This window comes from Centroberyx gerrardi, chromosome 23 (assembly GCF_048128805.1).
Source record: "Centroberyx gerrardi isolate f3 chromosome 23, fCenGer3.hap1.cur.20231027, whole genome shotgun sequence".
Classification (NCBI taxonomy): domain Eukaryota; kingdom Metazoa; phylum Chordata; class Actinopteri; order Beryciformes; family Berycidae; genus Centroberyx; species Centroberyx gerrardi.
In genome coordinates, this window is record NC_136019.1 from 18,883,573 (window position 1) to 18,902,461 (window position 18,889).

At 42.7% G+C, this 18,889-nt stretch overlaps 1 protein-coding gene across 3 annotated transcripts in view; it reads left to right on the forward strand.

Annotated features, from left to right (window-relative positions):
• nrxn2b (neurexin 2b) overlaps positions 1-8,299 on the forward strand; it is a 603,500-nt gene extending 595,201 nt beyond the window's left edge. For all 3 annotated transcript variants that reach the window (XM_078281834.1, XM_071923519.2, XM_071923520.2), the window contains one exon: positions 7,395-8,299. In XM_078281834.1, the coding sequence (XP_078137960.1) occupies positions 7,395-8,299 (905 nt within the window). The remainder of the gene's footprint in view (positions 1-7,394) is intronic.
• The last annotated feature ends 10,590 nt before the right edge of the window (positions 8,300-18,889 follow it).

An 18,889-nucleotide genomic window follows, 5' to 3' on the forward strand; every position in this document is an offset into this window, starting at 1 on the left:
TTTTCTACTTGTGAAAAACCCATTCCTGATTGAGGTTGAAGAAATGAAGCAAATAAGCGACCAGCTTGGACTTGTGCAGCTTCAAATGGAATTTGTGGAGTTAAAGGGCTCGGATGAACTTCAGCGTCAGTTCTGGATTAAAGATGTCGTGGACTTTTGGAAATTGGTGGGGCATCTTCCAAACATCTCTAGACTTGCAAGACGCATCATTTCAATGTTTCCATCCACATTCCGGTGTGAAGCATCATTCTCTGCACTCTCAAGAATAAAATGTCGCAACCGAAACAGATTGAGTCTGCGGCACACAACGGAGGCCCTTTGGATCGCCGTTTCCAGCGCAGAGCCCGACTACAAATCCCTTGTGCGGCAGAAGGAGTGTCAGAAATCGCACTGAGTGAAGTAAGTGCAATGTTGCTCTTCTGACAACCCCTTCTAGTCTAAAATACTAATGTAGGCTACAGTAGAACTGAAAGTCTCTGAAAGTCTGTTACCTACTCTTATGGACTGTGATGATCAGCAATGTGCTGTCTGTTGCTGTTATGGACTTGGAAATCATTTAGTAATGATTGTTAACTGATACTGTTGAAACACTGCCAATAATGACATTTGTGGTTGCAATGGTAATAATAATAAATTACAGTTATTGCACTATACATCATGCTTTTCATTCCTTAATAACATATTACTATTATCCTTATTCTCAAATGCATAATGGTTTCAGGGAGGGAAGGGACGTTTTTGGATTGTGGCTCTTGCAAAAATATTTTTTTGTCAATGTGGCTCCTGAGTAGGGCAAGGTTGAGTACCACTGCTCTAGACCATCCTGCCACCCAAAAAGCAAACCAAAACTACAGTATAGTACTCCATTTTTTGACCATGGCAGTTGTAAACACAGTAGTCATCAAGAACCAAATTCAGTTAAGTTATGCGTAGATCTACGATCCTTTAACATAAAAAAAGTTGAGGAAGCTCTTACACGTTTGACCAAACAATATAGAAATTACATTAACACTTTGTCATTTCAAACACAAATAAATGTTGAATTAATCATTACTTAATATGTATTAATTATCATTTTATAGTTAAGTGACTAATTGATGATTAGTTGCAACTTTATAATAAGGGCTCTGATAATGTTTATGTTTAGTCAGGTTCCAACAGAGAACCATGTGCATAGTGTATAGATAAAAGTCCTGTTTCTTACATTTCTATTTTTTTATAAACTACTCTTTTTATATACCACTTATAAACTACTTATGCTTGTATATACTTCTTTATGTACTACCTCATAAAGAGACATATTCCCTCATCTCTACTTTGTGTTGAATTCATTATGCTAACTTCCATAAAACTGATTCTGATTCTGATGTTTTACAAACCACTTTTTAAGCATTTACATAAGTTGCAACTTTATAATAGCATAATGCTAATTTATATTTTACAAATAATTTTACAAATACTTAACTAAACATTTAAAAGTGTCTAACCTGTATGATAACATGGCTAACATGGTTAACTAAGGCAATCAAACATCACTGATTTAAATTAACAAATTAAAAGAACAAAAGATCAATTAACATTCAATAATAATTCACAAATATTAAATTATGATTACTTGAACATTTATTAGCGATCATTATTGTAGAGTGTTACCAAAATTACTACTGTAATTTCTCATGTAGCTGCTCATCTCCAATCCCTTCGGGTGACGGTTGGGGATTAAGAATAGCTTTTATAGCTTTTAGTCAGGGAGTCAGTGTTATTGCATTTGTTAGCTTTGACTCCATACAGTAGCTACAGTGAAGAAATGCATGGAGGGGGAATGATATTGCACATATCAAAAGGTGAAGAACTGCAGAATTCAGCACAATCCAGATGCCTGATAACCATTTCAATTTAAAGCAAGGCAATGGACAGTTTAGTCATTTACAGAAAAAAAAACCCACTAGATTTTCTCCCCTAGAGAAAATGGCCCTGCCGCAAATTATATTAATAATGTTTCCATGTTTGTGAAATCTTATTAAAATTCTAATTAACGCCTAACGTTATTGCAGAGCGATGGATGATGGGATCTTTTTCCCCGCTGCCACCGGATCTCCTGGCGAGCTGCTGCTTTCTCAGTGGGGGGTCTTTCTACTCCCGCCTCAAACTGTGAAGAATTGTAAACGAATTTCCCTGTCAAAGCTTTTTTTTTTTCTCTCATGTGAAGTCTATTTTATTATGGTTTTTTTTATTTATTTAATGGGACTGGGTTTGGTTTTGTAGCTCCTGGGAATATGGTGGAGGAACACTGGAATTGCTATTTGTCGGAAGCACCTACCCCGTTTTTTTTTTTTTACTTAATTTCATATTGTGTTGTTTTTCCCCAAGAGTCACTTAGCTCTGCGTTTGTTTGGTGGGGAGAAGACCTTTTAATTCAGCAAATATGCTCGAAGGAAGAGCAGAGCGGAAGAGGGAGATGTGAAGCAGATAGAGAAAGGGAGAGGATAACAAAAGAGGTTAAAAAAATAGAGAGAGAGAGAGAGAGGCCAAAAAGTGATTCAGACGGGGTAAACGCAGAAGCAGGGGGGGTTGAGATGGGCGGTCGACTCTGATATCTCCATCGGGTGGAGATTCGCGGCGCCGACTTCCTTGCCTCTTCTCCATCCACTGATCTCACAGCCTGAGGACCTTTTTGGTTTATAACACACCGAGGTAGAAACGCCAGGAAAAAACACAACAAATCCAGCCGAATTCATAGGCTCTACCCAGGTGCCGGTGAGCGAAGGGGTGCCTCTCAATACCGCCAATACATGACTCTCAGCGAGACGTGTTATGAGCAATGCATTCATCCATCAGTGTCAAAATAAATCACTTTGCCTGAGGCCGACAGCGACGAATGCAGCACTTGTAAACAGTTTATGAAGTCGTACGTATGAAGAAACAGGGAGAAGTCTTTCTTTTTTTTTTTGCCTTTTACAGATGATATGGCCGTAATTGCATCTATTGTGGCATGATTTAAAACCAAGCAAGGGGAAGGGAGAATATATTATGCCTGGACACGCTGTTGTGTTTTCCATCTGCGGCCTAATCAAAGCTGAATTATAGAATGCTCAAACTCCAAACAACCTTTTTGCTCTAAATATTTCAAATGGATGTGAGCGAGGCGACGTGATCGGCAAAATAACTATGTTTGTCAGGAGACTGACATAGATGCATCAGTATCCATCTGCCCGCTTCTCGTTTTGAGTAAATAGAGGGGGATGAGTCATACTGGCAGCTCCGGTGGAGTGGAGTGTGGGTAAAGATAAAGGAGAATTTCATCATGTGGGCTAAGCATGGTTCCACTGCCTCAGCTGTTCACATCAATGGAGTCAAACTCAATCAATCGGGCTCAATATCTTTCAGGTCTTTCTGGTTATGACGGTTAAATGACAGGACAATGTTAGAGAAAAAAAGACGCCCACGCACTGGATTCACGCTATCTGCATGTTTTCAGCACCGTTTGGATCCAAACTGTCCTTTGTCAGGCCTAGTTTTGTCAATCCTGTGTGTGGGGACCCAGCAAACATTTTGACACTGAACAGATGTTGATAGGACCCACATAAATCCAGCGTCAAAATGAAAGTTGAGGTAACGCCTGTAGTCATCCATAGCTGCTACCTGCATCGTTTTGTGAAATCAGGACCTACATATCTTTCTGATATCAGTTCTAAACAGTTTCCAAAGCTGTTTAAATATGAATTTATACTGTGGCATAATATCATGACGTTGAACTCGGCCGCCTCCTGCACATCGCCGTCCGTCAAACTCTTCCTGGGTATCTCTTCATTTCACATCCGTCTTCGGTTCTTGGCAGCTTTCAAATCTGCGACGCTCCCCCCCCCCCCCCCCCCCCCCGCACACTAGATAACTTTCACGGTCTGTACGCCACCAACGTACGGGTGTTAACTGAACAATCAGCGCTGCATACGGAGGGAAAAAGTGGGTCCGGTCATCGGGAAGGGGAGAGCCAATTGAAGTTGTTGATGGGTTTAAGCTGTGGGTGCAGTAGCCTCGGGTCACACAAAAGGAAATGAAAAGATGGTCCGTTTGATAAGTGTCTAGAGTGCCGAGATGTGACTCGCTCTGTGTATGAGGGCTGCGTATTCATTATTTTTCCAATAGCCACCGCCTCGAAAGTCTATCGCCACGACGCCATGAGGCCTCCAGGCTTTGGCTCATCTATAGTCGCTGAGGGCCGAGCGGAGAGTGATGGCACGATTTGTGGGAGTGATCCTTCAATTTCGAAGACTTTTGGACGTATGTCCGCACTGAACCAGTTAAGAGTTCTACGAATATTTGAATTGGAGTATATCTGAGTATGTTTTCATCTACATTCATCAAAAGCAGCATTCTGTAAACTGTGATTTTCCTCCTGTTTTCAAGCGCTGAACTCTTTTCTAAGAGCGCAGGTTCACCTAAGGTAGCTTTTAGGCAACAGACATTACACAGCCACCGCTCACGGCAAATGGCATCTCTTCCATTAAAAGCAGTAACAGCATCGAGTACATCAGGTACTCTTTGAGGGCATGTAAAGCCGGTCCAACTGCAAGGCTGAAACACAGCTGTAAAATACCTCAACAATCAGTAGCATAGACCAGTGGTTCTCAACGTCCTTGAGGGCATTCCAGGGGGTCCCCAGCAAATTGATGAATTGTTAAACTTCATTATTTTGTCATTTTAGAATGACTATTTTGATCATAGTTTCACTGTTATCTCTCTACCTACAGTGCAGATAGTCATGGAATTCTGGACAAAATCATATCTAACAATAAAAATATTCTCAGATTTGGGTCTGAGAGACAAAATCTCATCAAATGGGGGTCCGTGGCCCTAATGTGGACTAAATTAGGTGTCCTTGATATGAAAAAGGTTGAGAACCACTGGCATAGACCACTGCTTGGATTCCAATCTTTTATTAACATTCACGTTAAGCGGTGTGCCAGATTCTATGAAGCTTACAAGGAAAGCATTTACTGTAACAAGACTGGAGGTGTTCCAGCATCCATTTGCAATGTCAGCCGCATGTAGTGTAAATGGGGCGCACAGTTAAGTGGAGGTAGCTGAGTTAGTGACGGGCGGACTGCACACCGAGCGGTAGGTATACAGCTTGAAATTGCATTGGCAGCATCTCCGCCATACAGACAGATGGTGTAGTAAAGATAGCAGCACTCCCGTCTCCTCCGCCACCCTCAGTCACACGTACATACTGTATCTCTGAGGAACTATCTCTGAGGTCCAGGAAACGCTACTTTTTCCCCCCTTCTTCTTCTCCTGTGACTTTGACAAGTCATTCCGCAAAAACCAAAAAGATTGTTTCTGAACGCGCCGACTTCCAAAATCCTAATTCATGCGGATCGTCTTTGTTCCTCAAATGTGCCACCATGCTCCGCTGTCCTCTCAGTCTTCAAGGTGAAATGCAACCCTCAAACACAGAGAAGAAAAAGAGAGAAAGAAAGAAGAAGAAAAAAATAGAGAGAAATAACTTGAGCATTGCCATGGAAACTAGACCTTTCCAGCAGCGCTATTGAAATAAGAAGTTAGGAGAAGGGTTGAAGAATGACTAACTTTTTTTTCCCTTTACAGCACTCACATTTTGCTTCATTTCAAGGCCTGTTTCTGTGAAAGTGTATTGTTATTTACTGATGTGTTTCGAGGCTTTGTTAACTCAATGCATCACCCTTTTGTAACAAAGCCCTTCTGCCATTCTTTGAGTGAAAATGTATGGTTGTATAGCTGATAAGGTTTGGGGGCTTGAGCGTTGCTGAGCTGAATAAAGGCCACGGGGGAACCCTTATAATCCCGAAAACCTCACCTTTATACTTCCTACTTCATTCCCGAATTGCTTGATCCAATCCCTCTCCCACTGAGTCACTCTGATTTACCTCATCAAATGAACAAAGAGCCAGAGTCATGATTTTATGCTGGTGATATTGGCATTTCTTTGGTCATGTTTTGCTGTTACCTTCCCTTTTTCTCCCCCTAAGATGTGCCATAATCATTCAAATTCCCCCCCTGCCATGTTTTTCAATTGTTTCCTTGATTGTGACCCTTACACAATTGCCAGCGAGAACAGGAGATTGCTATGATGAAGTGAAATGTAACGTATAACTAGATTGTCTGTTACTGATATTGTGCTATGTATTGTTAACATATTATGTTTAACACTTAATCCCAATTGGGCTTCCAATCCCTGATTGAATGATCGCTACTGAATGACTTACATGATTATACACCCAATAATGTTTATTTAATCTGGGTGTTCATTTCACAAGGGGGCAAAAATCAGTTCACATAACCAAAGCCTGACAAATTATGAGTCATTAAGATTATGTTTTAAGTGTTCGCCACCTCTCTTGGTGGCTGTTTGCAAAGAACTGAAGTGCCCCATGTTTATCTATGGCTTTTGGGAGGGAGTTGGACATCAGGGAGCCATCTAAGAGAGGGAACATTAGGGTTTGATATTCTGTCTCTCAGTGTACTGTACTGAGTTTGGGGGAGAAATTAGGGGCATCAGTTTCCTGCAGCCGCTCCTAAGGGTTTGCATACAGATTAAGCTAATTAGAAATGAGCCATAGAAATCACCATGCCCATAGGGGAAAATAGGATTTGGCCCATTCTTCATGAGAAACTGGAGAAAAAAAAATAAAAAAAACATAAAAACAACAATGAATAATTCAAGAATATATTTTTTTTATATTATGATTATTTTCCTACCCAAAAAAAAAAATGAAAGAGAAGAGAGGAGGAAAGGAAGGAGGGGGGGAAAGTTGTTTATCACTATCCGAGAACAATCTTACACAGCTTTCTTTTTGTAATTTTTTTTTCATGCAAAAATCATGCGGCCAATTTGTTGATGTAAGTGACCTGAACCTCGTGGTTTGCTATCTTATTTAACCAATCACAGCAGAAACATCTAAGCGTTAGCATTGGTAAGCCTAGAAAAGTTGTCAGTGAAGGCTAGGCTGTGTAGTACATTAGAATATAAGTTGTTCAGTGTAATTTATAGTCTTTTATCTTGTTGTACTAGTGAAATAATAGTATCCCATGTAGGTTAATGCAGTCTAGCGTAGGGTGATAGGTCAGGAATGCTAGGATAGAATATTTTCTTACACCAGCTTGTATTTTATTTCAGTTGGCAAGAGAGAGAAAGTTAGTCAGCATATTAACTTTTTAAATAGCCAAGAAAAGACTAACTAAACTTGAACTAACTTTGATAACTAACCTCATGTTAAGTTTTAGTGCTGTTCTAATACTGGTGTTGCTGTATTCATTTGAACTGTTGTTGCTTTTCTTTGGTTGCTCTGGAGGGGTCTCTCTCTCCGGCCAGACTCTAACGCTCTTTTCCCTCCGTTGTCTCTTTCTTGTCCTAGGAGGTGAATTAGTGTTGCCCATAATAACGGTGGACTCCCTAGACCCCCCGTCCATCGCCACCCGCTACCCAGTAATCCCCCCGCCCCCCACCACCTACCGCCCCTTCCTCACCCTGCTCGAAACCACCAAAGAGTCCCTCCCCTTGCCCAACGGCCGGCCCCCCTGCCCCCTGGACCAGGAGGACTGCGAGGAGACCATCGAGGTGTCGGCGTACGGCTCGGGGGAGATGACCGAGTCGGATGACGAGGACTATTACAAAAACTCCCCGCTGGTCACCGACAGGACTGTCCTCCCCCCTCCCCCGGCCGCCGAGGGCGGCGTCCAGAACCCCCGCGACCGACACTTCTCCCGCTTCCCCAACTCCCACCGCCCGCCCCTCTCCTCCACCCCCACGGCCAATCCCGACCAGCTCAGCCCGCGCCTCAAGTCGGCCGCCGGCGGCAGCAGCAGCAGCAGCAGCAGCAACAGCAACAACATCCCCGCCGGGAAAATGAACACCCGCGACCAGGTGCTGCTGCCGCCGGCGCACCCCTCCTCCGACCCGGGCCACCGCCGGGTGCCGGGGATAACCTACCCCCCTAACTTCCCCCATGTGCCCACTCCAGACCCCACGTCCCCCGAGAGAGGCCTGCCGGGCGCCGTGGAGGTGCAGCAGTCCAGCAGCACCACGGGCATGGTGGTGGGCATCGTGGCGGCCGCCGCCCTCTGCATCCTCATCCTGCTCTACGCCATGTACAAGTACCGCAACCGCGACGAGGGCTCCTACCAGGTGGACCAGAGCCGCAACTACATCAGCAACTCGGCCACGCAGAGCAACGGCGCCCTGGTGAAGGAGAAACAGCCCAGCACTGCCAAGACGGTCACCAAGAACAAGAAGAACAAAGACAAGGAGTACTACGTCTGAGGGGAGAGCGAGCCGCCGCGACACGCAGAGACAGACAGCCGATGCACTTAGAGGAGGAAAGAGAGGAGAGGTAGAGAGAGAGAGAGAGAGAGAGAGAGAGAGAGCGGGAGAAAGAGAGAGACGGTGAGAGACAAAAGGCAGTATAAGGAAAAAGGGTAACTCATTTTAAAACACAGTATCATCGGACGGCCGTTCTTGTCGCCCCTTCCAATGTAATCCGAGGGAGGCAGCGAAGTAAGATGGCAAGGCGACTTACTCTTCACACTCATCATATTTCCGTTCGCACCATCCAGCGTGGCTTTGATTGATTTGACTTATTATTACATGCTAACCGCGGCGTGGATGTGAGGAAAGGCTATTACACCTCGCTCAATTCAAACTGTGCCAACAACCATGCACTAAATACTGATAAAACAGTGATTTATGGGTCAGCGTACGACAGGTTGATTAAATATCTTGAGGTACTGTAGGAAAGCGCCACCATCAGTATTTGAGTGAAGGTCCGTGCTTCTTTGTTTGTGGTGTGAGCCGTCACCTTAGACAGTATCAGCGCATTCTTCTCTGACCGGCTGAATTAGTGACTTGACACCCCTCTGTAAAATCAATATACTGCCAACTTACAGAAACACTGTGTCAAATCCAACCTCCCCCCTCTCCCCCCGCCTCTGTAAGTATTCGACACCTCCGATCTCTCGCCTCTCGTCCAATCTCTCTCTCTCTCTCTCTCTCTCTCTCTCTCCCTCTCTCCCTCCCTCTCGTTCGCTCGTGCGCTGTTTCTCTCCTTGTCCACAGTGCGCGGCAGCCGACGCGACGTAAACCTCTGCTGTGTTCCAAGCATGTAGTATTAATTTAACGAAAAAGAGATAAAAACTGTTTTTCCTTTCTGTGGAGTTTTAAAAAAAAATAACAAAAAATAAACGACGATTGACGACGATAACGACAAACGTTAAACACGTAGCAACCATGTGAGATTTACCACCGCCGCTCCGACAAACCGACGGATGCTAACTTGTACGTTTAGCCGCCAAAAACTACTCGAGGCCAAAAAAAACAACCTTTTTTGGTCGTCCTTTTGTTCCAGCAGATCTGTGTCATGTGTTTCTGGGGCTCCGAGGCGCCCCCCCCTCCCCCCCTAGCGGGCCCGCAGAGGAACTGTGTCACGTCCTTACAGTTACTAATCACACGAAAAACAGAAAAAACCTCCAGCAAACAAGATGAACTCTGTTCTATATAAATATAAATATATGTATAGACGTTGCAGAAACCTATGGACCTAATCGTGAGCGAAAGTGCAAAAAGTGAGAGTTCGCCGGATGTGCGCGCAGCAGCGGGCAGCGAAGATGGGACGTTTAGGAATTTTTTTGACATGAGACCGGTTTCACCCTTCCGAAAAAAAAACCCGCCCCCCCCCCCATCCCGAACCCCCCAGCCACCCCTCTCATGAACAGTACGGCTGACGCAACGCCTTGCTGCAAGTCTCAGTCTCTTTGGCGGTACAGGCGAAGAAACATTACGAGACCAGAGAGGTTTTTCAGTTTGCTGTTTTTTTTTTTTTGGTTTTATTTGATTTGATTCTTATTTTCTCCGGAGAAATGAGAGACATTCTAGGGAAAAATTTCCGAATTCATTCTTTGCTGGAGTTCCACTGTGGAGAGAGATAACCTTTGCATCTGAAAAAGCGACTGTCTTTCGCCCCGCCCCCACCCCCCCCACCCCTTCTCTAAGCCTGACTGGACTGACGGCAGCCAAATGGGCAAAAGCAAACTTTGTGGAAAGAACACACAAACAAGGCGAACGGCAGTTCCCTGGAAGATGTACAACAGAACTCTAGTATTCCAATTTTCTCAACTCTATTAAAAAAAAAAGAAAACTGTACCATGAAAAGAAAAGAAAAATCCTGAAAAAAAGTTTGTGAAATGTCTAAATATTTGACTCTCATCCCATTACTAAGAGAAATGTGTTTTCCCTACTATCATTCCTGTTTGGAGAAAAAAAATGACTATGATAATTGATTCTGGGAAATTGAAATTTCTATGTTTTTCTTTTCTTTTTTTTTCTTTTTTTTTGGTAATTGAGCAAATGTGATTTGGGTTATAAACATGAAACCACGTTTTTCTCCTTTTTCAGTGGAGAAACGTTACTCTCCTTTTTCACATCCTCCATCTGTCATCCATTTTTTGTCCTGCATCTGTTCCTTTTTCTCAGTATGGCAGATTGTACGTCCTCATAACCTGCGCAGAGAGCAGGCTCTACCCATCCCTCCATCTCCTCCTTTTTTTATTGTTTTATATCTACTCCCGTCTATACTGCTACAGACAAAGATGGCGGCCGTGTCAGTTGGCAAGGCGCCGTCGATTCACTCTCCTGCTGGGTTTGTCTGGTTTCTGTTTTCTCTCTCTCTCTCTCTCTCTCTCTCTCTCTCCATTCCAAGCATACTCCTCCCAGTATCTTCCTGTTCTTTCTAAATGTTATTGTAAAGTGTTCCAGTGAGATGACTCTAAATATGTGTACATTAACAGAGGGGAATACACTTGGTTATATACTTCTTACTCCCTGTGTTGTGTGGTCTGTTCACGGACTCCTTTTCAGCCTGGTAATCAGGAGTGTCATTTATAGAAAGGTCTTACGATCATTTGATCTTAGGCGTATGCAGAAAAACACAACAAAGTAATTGGAAGTCATGGAAACATCATGTTTACATTTGACATACGAACATTACCTGCTGGTTATATAATGAGGTATTGCAGGGCTGTGAACCCCCACAGTGGGCTTTAATTCATATGAATTGGCCCAAAAATATGAATGATGTTGCTATCAATCTTCAAAATTAGTTTAATCTGAAAGGCTTAGGATAGACTTTTAAGTCTTCTCAACTTTACGTCAAGCAGCCAATTATTTGCAGTGTGCAGAAACGTAAATTGGGGCACGAGGAATGCAAGATTCATTAGCAACCCCGAGGTGTTTTTACATTAAAGACAGGATAATATATCTTATTAATAGTCTGCTGCGATAAGTAAACAACTATCATTCAGCCGTGGCTGCGCCGGCTTTATTTAGAGGACAATGACTGTTGAGTTGCATTCACGAGGCAAACTAACTGCAAAGTATGTTCATGAGCGTTCAAACTGAAGTTCACTCGCAATTTATACAGTATATTGCAGACACAGGGATGCTATTTTAAACAAGTATACACAGTTTTTGCTTGTTGGCACTTTCTTGGTTATGATCTCACACACATATGTACAAAAAATACATAGGCCTACACCTAATGTTAATCCTCATCCGTATCTTGACCTTACTGAATTTCCTCATTAAGATTTGCTGTTAGCTACTTTTGTCGGGACATCTGGACCCCACAAGATAGTGAAAACATATCACATATAGGGTAGGAGTCAGTTTACTTTCAGCTCAATCAATTCTAAAAGTCTGTTTTTACCATCCAAAATCAAATATTGCAAACTTTCGGTTGGAGAAAACAGTCCCGTTTGAAATATTTACCCTTCCCTATCTTTACCTTATCTTTACCTTTAATTCTTACCTTAATCCTTTTGATCCCAACCTTGGAAAACACATGCAAAAAAAGACTGCCATCTGTTGTTTGTCTGTCTTTGTTCTTCACATACAGCCTCCTTCACACCTCTAAGAACATACTGACCTCATAGTGAAATGTAAATCATCACAAGTAGCGCAAAACCACTAATGTTCTAAGCCTGAAAAGGATGAACATGAAAGGTTAAGTGCGGCCCTCAACACCTCTCCAATCAAGAATAACTCGCAGTCACGGCTGCTTTGCTTCTGTTGAGCACTGTGTTTCAAACACAGAAGTAGAGGTAAGTGCTCTAACACTGGGAGTGCTGATGGACTCCTTCACTGCATATGGAAGGCTGCATCAACAGGTGGCATCAAAATCATGGGCTTTTAACATTTTCAGTGCAAGAACGCTCTCAAATTATTATTTTTTTACTATCTTTGATTCAGAGTTGGGATTAAGAATCAATATATTAATTTCACAAGAGTTGCAATGAGAGTTGAAGATATTCTGTATTTTCCCTTGTTTCTCAGAGTTTTTGGACTGAGAAACACATGCTAGCTTGGAGTGGAGTTTAAGGGTTGTAGCTACAGTTAGTGCAACTTCTCATCCATAAAAACCTCATGTAGCCAGGATATCAACTGCAACAGAGGAAGTGTTGGACACAGCCAAAGAAATTGTATATTAGTCTACCAAAACAAACTGAAAATTAACTTAGAATTTGTCAATCTTCAGTAGGCTATTCTTACCTGTAATGACATCTTTGACACAGACTGTAGAACTGGAAAACCTACCTAAATATTCATCAAAATGGCGGTATGAGAGCTTCATACTTTCCAAACTGAGGAACAACTGGGTTTTCTCACAGAAAAACAAATTTAGACAGCAGTTGTCACAGTATCACAACCAGCGTCAGAGGAAATTTATAGCCGCATAAGAAGAAAACAAAGATGCTAGCTAATCACCGGACAAGCTAGCTATAAAGTTACATTAGCGAACTACTTTGCGTTTACTACTAGCTAACTATTCCTCATCTACTATCCGAGTCCTAGTTGGGTTAACTAACAAAATGGAAAATTATGTTGCTGAAGAAATGGAAATTGGGGCTAGAACTAGCTTGACAGCATAATGTGACACTATATGGAAAGCTGAACAGTCTGTAAGTAAGTCTGTAAATGGAGTTTAATCCCTGTGTCAGTATACATTAAAGCAGCAATTAACACAATAAATCAGGTTCATCCTAGATCCAATTTAAAGGGAAAAAATACCATTCTTTTATGCTGCTTTCAAGTGCTCCTCGTAAGCTCCTACTTCTGAAAACGTAGGTCATAAATACGACTCCTCACCCATTCAAGTGCCTTATCGGAAATAATAACAAAATGGACCCCAAAAGCATATTTTTTGGTGGCTGATGTTTTACTTTAGGAATCAAGCGGCACAGAGCTCTGTGCTGCAGTGGCAGAATGAAGAGGAGAAAATCCATGTCTGACGTGTAATTGACTTAATTAATTAACGTCTTAATTTTGTTAAAATCAAACAACTAAAAGTTCAGCAATGAATGAAAACAGAAACATACAACGATGCTAGCTATTTACATGTGTTTGCAAACAATAGCATATAGTAGTAAATGACATCATCGTCACCAGCCGTTATTGACATGGCTTGGTAGAAGTGTTGCAATTGACTTTTTTGTTGTACCCACTTTGCCTCAACCTGCCTCGTCTACTTCTACTGCAGTTAGAGATTTCCTACATTTCCCAGAATGCCTTTCGACAACCCCCAGAGAACAGGCATGAACTTGTTGCATTCATCTGTGGGTTTTATCTGTAGGTGGAGAGATAGTCAGTGATAGTGATAGCAATAGCAGAGCGAGTGTTGTCGTTTTTTTCAGTGTTTTACAGTGAATTTTCCCTTTAAGTAAATATCTATCAATCCCTCTTACACCTAATGTGTTGTTCCCTACATAAAGCTCTTATCAGCACATTCCACAGTGTTTGAAACTAATTTGCTTCCAGCTTCATCAACCCAGCTCTCATTGTGATAAATGCGGGCGCTGCTGAGGTATTGTAATACGAGTTTCTGTTCCGCCCCAAAAAAAGGATTCCTCTATAATCAGGTAAAAAAAAACTCAATGAGACTCGGAGGGGATTGAACCAGCAGTATCCAATCAAAAGCTCTGTGTGTGTGTGTGTTGAATCTGGAGCAGAGGTTAGTCAAGGTAGGGGAGGGGGGGAAGAAAGAGGGATCATCCGCTTGCTCTATCCTCCATTCTGTGCGGTGTTTCCTCCGTGTTTCATCATCCCTTCTTCCATCCAATTGCCAGCCTTTTACCCCGTGGCCATTTTCTGCTCTGCTCTCACCACACCTCGAACGATGACACATACACAAATATTCCCAGGCCCAAATTTCGAGACCTCCTCACCCTGTGTCCTGTGGGCTGTGTGGTGTGTGTGTGAGTGAGTGTGTGTGTGTTTTATCGTGTGTGTGATCACCCCCAAGGCAGCGTTTATGACAGAGGGGGGATCCCGCAGGAACAAACTCTGTTTTAAGTCCTTGAAGACAAGCAGGCAGGTAATCCCCACAGTCTCTCACCTGACTCAGTGCAGGGAGCTGGGAGAAACAAAAACGTTAAAGAGCAAGTCCACAGACACTTTGTTCCACTACTGACAATAGTTTTCATAAATAGAGTTTTATTCCTCCATGCACTACTGCTCAAATCCTAGAAATTGCTGTCTCTAACAAAAAATCACTATAATATTCTTATAGGGACAAAAAACATAACATTCCTATATGGAATGTCTGTGGTATAGAGTGACCTTATAGTATTTTGTGGGGGGTTTTTTTATCAATGGTATCACTATAATATTCCAATAATAAACTTATAGCGACTTAAAGTGTGTCTGTGGTACTGAATAGTGAGTTTATAGTGACCTTATCATACTTTATTGTATTTTCCTTATCTCCAATGGTATCACTATAGAATCAGTAATAGTAGTGGTATACAGTATATAGTAGTATAGTATAGTATATAACATTTTTATAATTCTTCCTATAGGGACTTATAGTGTGTCTGTGGTACTCAATATTGGGTTTATGACCTTATGGTGCTTTATGGTCATTTTTCATCTCTTATGGACACTATAATATTGATTTAGTAATCCTATAGGATACCGTAGACCATAGGATCTTCATAGGTATTCAATGTGAGTTTATAGTAACCCTATCATGACATACACTACTAGTCAAAAGTTTGGACACACCACATTTTTCTTAATTTTTACTATTTTCCACATTTTAGAATAATAGTAAAGACATCAAAACTATGAAATAACACAAATGGAATTATGCAGTGACCAAAAAAGTGTTAAACAAATCAAAACTATCTTATATTTTACATTCTTTAAAGTAGCCGCCCTTTGCCTTGATGGAAAGGCAAAGGCTTTGGAAAGAAATTCATACATAGGATCAACTTCACTATTTGTATTTGTGTAAGAAACTAATTTCAAGCATTTAAGCAGAAGCCTTTAAGATCAAAATGGCTTTAAGAGAATGAAAAACATTCAATCAGGTGTGCCCAAACTTTTGACTGGTAGTGTAACTCTCTGTTGCTATTTTTTTTTTGTTTTTACTGTAGTCATTCTTCATAGGGTTTATGTTGTGTGTCAATCAGAGGTGTGACCAAGTCAACTTTGCTCGAGTCCCAAGTCAGTCTCAAGTCTTGAGGCGCAAGTCTCAAGTCAAGTCTCAAGTCTAAATGTAGATTACCAAGTCAAGTCCATGTCATTAATGTCAAGTCTCAAGTCTAAATGTAGAACAGCAAGTCAAGTCAGAACAAATCAAGAGTCCAGTATCAATTTAATATCTTAAAGGAAACTAAATATCTAGGACTTTTCAATGCAATATGGTTTTAATAGGATAAAAACTTGGTAAGAGCATCATGAGTTTGATTTCTATAATCAGTTTCAACTTCAATAAATTCAATCATTCCATATAAATTCAATCTAAGTCATTTACACAAACACAAGGGCCCGGATCTACTAACATGTCGTAATTCCAGGCGCAGCACAAAAGCAATTGCGGGTGAAATTTGTACCGCCAGCGCATAGTATTTACTAAAGTAGTGCACGCAAATCAACAGAGGCGCAGATGATTAATTATAATTGCGACTGCGCAAATATAAGGGCCAAACAATGCGCACAACAGCGTATTTGCGGCAACGTAATGATAGACAAAAGAAGCGCAGATTTCTCTCCAGTGGAGCTGGAAGTGTTGGTGGCAGAGAAAACCACAAAGAGCTGCAGAGAAGAGATGTTTTACTCGCGCGTAAAAGGTCACTCTGGAACGATATAACAAATAAAGTGAATGCAGTTGGGCACCACAAGCGCGATTTAGCGGAGGTAAAAGCGCAGGTATGATATGAGGAGGTGAGCCAAAATGTTTACCATACATAAAGCCAAAGAGGAGCCTTAACTCCCTTGGAGAAGCAGCAGGAGCCTGACTGAGACACAGGTGCCAGTGTGGAGGGATGGAGACCTGGTGAAGGTATGAAGCCGCACACACACCTCTCCACGGAGAGGTTATTGCACACACGTTTTAGCTGCATTGTTTACATCAAGGCTATGCCGCTCAGATATTGGCTCATAATAAGTGTCAGCAAATCCAGACAAGAGTGTGCGAGCGTGCGTTTTCCTTTTTGTATATTTAGGTAATAGTCTGCATATTGAGTGCGCATTCTGCTACTCTGCCAATGACACGTATCATTGGCACGGGTATGCTGATTTACATTTATAAATGGCGTATTTGTAAATCAGCATACCCGTTTAAACCTGATTGGAATTATAATAGGGATGCGATTTAATATCTACATGTTATGATGTGTAGATGACTGTGTCACCCTGATCTTAGAGCCGGTTCCAGAGCCAGTCTCGTTGGAGCCATTCTGTGCGCAAAATTATAAGACATGCTTTTCCTAGGTCTTAGGCGCAATCAACAGGTGTTAACGGCCTCCGCCTCTTGATAAATCACGTCCTCTGCCAATTTCCATAAAACCCTCCCTTAATTTTGCACTTCATCCTTGGAACACCCACAGATGTATATGCAATTATATCAAACCACAAAAAAGGCGCACCCAGATCAACCCATGATTTCAGATGCAAAATGCGCTGTGCAGAGAACAAGGTTTTAGCACTCGTAATGCGATTTGCACTGGCGCAAACGTTTAGTAGATCCGGGCCAAGATCTTTTGTCAAGACTTTAGAAATCTTTTCAAGTCATCAAAGCAGAAGTCAAAGTCAAGTCCCAAGTCAGCAGAACCCAAGTCAAGTCAAGTCTCAAGTCTTCTCTTCATGCATCAAGTCAAGTCTCAAGCAATTAAAACTGTGACTCGAGTCTGACTCGAGTCCAAGTCATGTGACACCAGAGGTGGGGACCACCTCTGGTGTCAATGCTTATATCTTTATGTGTGTGTGTGTGTGTGTATGTACAGTATTGGTGTGTTTCCCACCCTGGCCTCTCTCACCATATGCTGGACAGTTGAAACTGTGAATCTCAACACTCCCCTACATTCATCAGCTCCACATGTGACTGATCCAGAGCCTCTCGCCAAGACACTCGGTAGGGAGGGCGGGGGGTCTGCTATCTGATGACACCTGCGCTGATCCGGGATCTGCTCCACCACCCAGGGGGGTCCCTCTATGTCTGTGTTGCTCCACCGGGCAAAAGCCACCCACTCCTCCTCTCTCTCTCTTTTCTATTTCACTGGTCTCTCTCCCTCTCTCTCTCTTCACAAGATGCGTCACAGCGTTCAGACTAATTGACAGCGCCTCTTGGGCATGACACAAATAGAGCCTCAATTTACAAGTCAAATATGTATAAGGAGCTGTGCGTGAATGGAGGGGAGCCAGGCGAGAGCCGTGAACACAGCATTGGAAGGGGTGTGTGTGAGTGTGTGTGGGTGTGTGTGAGTGTGTGTGGGTGTGGGTGTGTGTGTGTATGTGTGTGTGTGTGTTGGGGGGGTGCAAGATGCAATGAGGGGGTTGAAAATGGAGTGTAGAGGGAGATCAAGAAAAGTAAGGAAAGGGAAAGTAGCCTTATGCAGGAAAAAGTGAGAAAGTGTGAGTGTGTGTGTGTGTGTGCGTGCGCATGAGAAAGCGGCTGTCACTGCAGAAGAAAGCCAGACTGTGGGGCAGAAAGGAGGATGATGGATGAACAGGTAGCTGCCTCCAAACCTCCGCCACTGGAATAAAGCCATACAAACACACCACACTTACCTATCCATCTGACTGTCAGCAGATTACACTGTCTCACACCAACAGGGGAGAGCGCGCACACGTGTGTGTGTGCGTGTGTGTGTGTGACAGAAAGAGAGAGAGAGAGAGAGGTGATGAACACAAGATGGAGAGATCTCAGGGAGGGAGGAGGGAGAGAGACAGACGTGTAGACTGCAAAATCACTCAGCTTCAGAGAGTGTTTGCGTGTTGACGTGTGTATGTGCGCATATATATATATATATATATACACATATATATTCCCTTCTCTTTTTTTTTTTTTTTTACAAAACTCCAACCATCCCTCCCCTACTATTTTTGCCCAGTTGCCATGGTAACCAGATTTCGTCATTGTGCTGCTCCTCTCTCTCTCTTTCTCTCTCTCTCTCTCTTTCTGTGTGTGTGTGTGTGTGTGTTTGGGGATGTAAAGTCGATGTCAAGGCTTGCAGAAGAAACTGCACTGTCCGCACCTCAAGCTCTTGTGACTGTGCAAAGCTAAATAATTTCCTCACAAAAAAAAAAAAAAAAAAAACACCCACTTCACCCGTGACCCCCCCCCCCCCCCCCCCCCCCCCCCCCCCCGCCGTCATTTCGCTAATCATTCACAGCTTGAGATTATTCATGGCCCCGGTTATGTGGAACAAATTAAGGACACATAGAATGACTAGGTGCTCATTAACGGCCCATTGCAGATAGGGCTCCATTATGGGAGCGCTCTAATTAAAGCGCCGTGCCATCGGAGCGCCAATCCGGCCCGACCTCGCCGCCTCTGAAGACACTTCAGCTCCATCACGC